This window comes from Sinocyclocheilus rhinocerous, unplaced genomic scaffold, assembly GCF_001515625.1.
Source record: "Sinocyclocheilus rhinocerous isolate Xijiao unplaced genomic scaffold, SAMN03320098_v1.1 scaffold847, whole genome shotgun sequence".
In the NCBI taxonomy this organism is placed as follows: Eukaryota; Metazoa; Chordata; class Actinopteri; order Cypriniformes; family Cyprinidae; genus Sinocyclocheilus; species Sinocyclocheilus rhinocerous.
Genome location: NW_015662598.1, coordinates 121,676 through 125,568, shown reverse-complemented (window position 1 = coordinate 125,568; position 3,893 = coordinate 121,676). Strand labels below are relative to the sequence as shown.

General features: G+C 42.5%; 1 protein-coding gene across 1 annotated transcript in view; it reads right to left on the bottom strand.

Moving 5' to 3' along the window:
- The window catches only part of pcsk5a (proprotein convertase subtilisin/kexin type 5a), a 43,762-nt gene that overhangs the window by 8,056 nt on the left and 31,813 nt on the right, over nt 1-3,893 (bottom strand). The window contains exons 30-31 of the mRNA XM_016538310.1: nt 1,461-1,675; nt 512-754 (exon numbers count right to left, since the gene is read on the bottom strand). Of these exons, the coding sequence (XP_016393796.1) occupies nt 512-754; nt 1,461-1,675 (458 nt within the window). The remainder of the gene's footprint in view (nt 1-511; nt 755-1,460; nt 1,676-3,893) is intronic.

Here is a 3,893-nt window from a genome sequence, read left to right as displayed (position 1 = left end):
ATCAGAGTTCATAGAAGAGGCCCACAGAACCTTCGAGATTTGAAGAATAGGCCAAAATCACACCTGAGCAATGCAATGCCACTAGTTTCTCCATACAGGAGGCGTCTTGAAGCTGTCATTACCAACAAAGGCTTTTGTACAAAGTATTAAATACATTTCAGTAGTTCAATACTTTTTCCCTGTGTCACTCCAATTTATTACACATAACTTAATTTCTGAACTTATTTGTATGTATGGATTACTTGGGTTGTTACCGACATCTGGTGAAAATTTCATGTCAACAGCACCTTTAGAAACACATTTACTGGGAAAAATGGTGACGCGTTCAATACTTATTTTACCCGCTGTGTACTATATAACAAATCTCAACCTTTATGGAAAAAAAACTTCTCATGTTTGTGTTCATCATTTTAAATATATTTGTTGGAAGTGCTATTCATTTCTTTAGGTATAATAAAGAAAAATTCTTAGTGACTTAATAGTAACAGTAAGGAACGTCATGTAGTCTCACCCATGCATTCTTCGGACCTGCTTTCCTTGTAAGTATGTGCAGGGCAGGGGGCTAGACATGCTCCATTGTGCAGTGTGCGGTCAGTGTCGGAACAGGAATCACAGTTGTTTGGTTCAGGCCCATCACATAACTCACAATCGGCGTGGCAACGCTCGCAAATGCCTTGATCCGTGTCCTCAAAAAACCCATCAGGACACACCACTATACACTGACCCGCATGCAGGAAGAAGTCTTCTTTACACTCTGAAGTTAAACGAACAGAAGAAAATTAAATAGGTAATATATTTAACAATGAATGCGAAAATGCTAAGATTGACAAAGTTAGAACTTCTAAATTACTTGAATATATGTAACAGCATGTATTTTGTTTATGTTTATGAATAAATAAACAATAAACATTTATATATTTACTTAATTGGACATTCCAACTGTTTAATTTAGTTTGATTTCTAAAGATTAGTTATAGTTGTACCAGCACAGGAGTTTGTGTTCAACACACATGTTTATTACAAAATGATGGAGAATGACCTAAGCAACGTCAATATACATTTTATCAAGTCAGGCATTTCTTGGGAATTGAACCCATGACCCGCCATGCTTTACTGTTTGACCTAGAGGAAAGTTTAATTATCAACATGTATGAAAAAAAACGTATGAAACACTGTTCGTATTAATGCTACTAGGAAAGCCACTACATACTCAGAAAAAAATGGTACAGTATTATTATTTAAAATAGGTGATACAATTGACTTTTAAGGCATTAATATGCACCCTTTAGGGGTAAATAAGGTACAAAGGTGTACATTTTGACAGTGACAGCTGTTGTAGAGGTAGAAGAGTGTAGAAGACTGTTGCAACATCAATAAAACATCTTTGTAAGTAGTTATTTTCATAACATAAAAGAACAGTTCATGAAAACACGCAAAATTGTGAGGAATTTCAGTCTCACCTGTACAGAGTCCATCCTCAGAGCAGATAACACAGCTCTCTGGACACTGCACACACTCCCCGTTCCTCACTGTGTGTCCAGGCGGACATCTCTCCACACACTCATGTTTGTGGAGCAGTAGTGTCTCCTCACAGCTCAGACAGTGTGTTGCATTCTTCTCACAGGATGTACAACCAGATGCACAGCTCTTACACACCTGACCCACAGGATACCCTCTGAACACATATAAACATGCACATAATTTAATACAGTATAAATTTACAATATAACTACTACAATTGCCTTACTGTCACGTTCACCTACGGAGAGGAGCGAGGAATGAGGAGACAAGGCGTAAACTAACACAATAGTCTTTTAATCCAAAATCCAAGGGAATACACGGGGCAGACAGGAGCACAGGTAACACATGGGTTGACATACAATCTCGGACAAAGACAGCACAGACTCGAACTTAAATGCAAGGGATAATTAACAAACACAGGTGCACTGAATGACTAATTAAACTAAACGAGGACAGGAAAAAGACCATATAAGGAACACCAGGAACAAAGACAGGGGCAAAACACAACTAAACAGGTTCATGATCCTGACATATCGCCCCCCTCCCTGAAGGTGCGTCTTTGCACCATAGAACAACAGAAGGGGGGGCATGGGTGGGAACTAAGGAGGAGGTTCCGGAGGAGGACGGACACCCAGGAGGGGGCCGGCAGACAGAGTCCAGGGGATGAAGGAGCCTGACGGAGCCGGAGGGACGGAGTGAGCACGGCGGAGCTAGTGGACTGCTGGGCCACGGCGGAGAGGAGGGAGCTAGGTGCCATGGTGGAGCCAACGGGTCCACAGGCCGAGGCGGAGTCCAGTGCTTAGAGGCTGGAGGCGGAGTCAAGGGAAACTCCAGCCACGGCGACGCTGGAGGATGGCAGTCCCGCGGAGCTCGCACCGCATAGACGGTGGGAAGAAAGATTCTGATGAAATGGCATTCAGCGCCTACTTATATAGGCAGATTGGTTATGCCCATTTTGGCAGGCTGAAATGCCATTTGTCTGTGCAATGCACAGACTTGATTCAATCAGGCTTCTATATTTTTGGATGAAGGGAGTTTCCCCAAAGTGTTAGCTAGTTGACGCAATGCGAGTGAACCGTATTGATAAGGGAACCATCTTTTTCCTATGCCCCATAACGCTTTGCATGAATTATGGGAGTAAATTCCATTACACTGTAAACAATAAGCGAAAGGTTCGCTCTGTGAACACAATAATTAACTGTTTAAAAAACTGGGTATTATGAGGTGGCATTATTCTATATTCACCCTTCAACCATTGATTATTAAAAGGAAATTTTAAAGGGCAAATGCATTAACAAATTCCTATCTACATACCATGAATAACCCCAAAATCTAAATTATTTTCAAAATAATATCATGTACGTCTTAAAAATCACTATAGTAATATGTCTATATTATGTAACATGCGCTGCCTTAATCAAAATGTTCATTAATATTAACGAGTGATAATATTTCAAAGTGATTTCCATAATTTTAACAGATTACGAATATTGTATTTTCCTGCTTTAGAAACAGTCCAATAAACACGACTGATGGGAATTAGAGGTGAAAAGAGGAGACAAATTTTAAAGCTTCCATTTGAAAACAACCCTAGAAAGAAATGTGAAGATTTGGGGAGAAAAACAAGAGTTATACCATGTCACATTAAAATACCAAACGTTCCGTTATTATTATTACATCTGAAAATATAACATGAAGGGAAAATTACAGCTCATTGTCATGCTCACTCTGGGAAGGAACGAGGAGACAAGGCGTAAACGAACACAATAGTCTTTTAATCCAAAATCCAAGGGAATACACGGGGCAGACAGGAGCACAGGTAACACATGGGTTGACATACAATCTCGGACAAAGACAGCACAGACTCGAACTTAAATGCAAGGGATAATTAACAAACACAGGTGCACTGAATGACTAATTAAACTAAACGAGGACAGGAAAAAGACCATATAAGGAACACCAGGAACAAAGACAGGGGCAAAACACAACTAAACAGGTTCATGATCCTGACATATCGCCCCCCTCCCTGAAGGTGCGTCTTTGCACCATAGAACAACAGAAGGGGGGGCATGGGTGGGAACTAAGGAGGAGGTTCCGGAGGAGGACGGACACCCAGGAGGGGGCCGGCAGACAGAGTCCAGGGGATGAAGGAGCCTGACGGAGCCGGAGGGACGGAGTGAGCACGGCGGAGCTAGTGGACTGCTGGGCCACGGCGGAGAGGAGGGAGCTAGGTGCCATGGTGGAGCCAACGGGTCCACAGGCCGAGGCGGAGTCCAGTGCTTAGAGGCTGGAGGCGGAGTCAAGGGAAACTCCAGCCACGGCGACGCTGGAGGATGGCAGTCCCGCGGAGCTCGCACCGCATAGACGGTGGG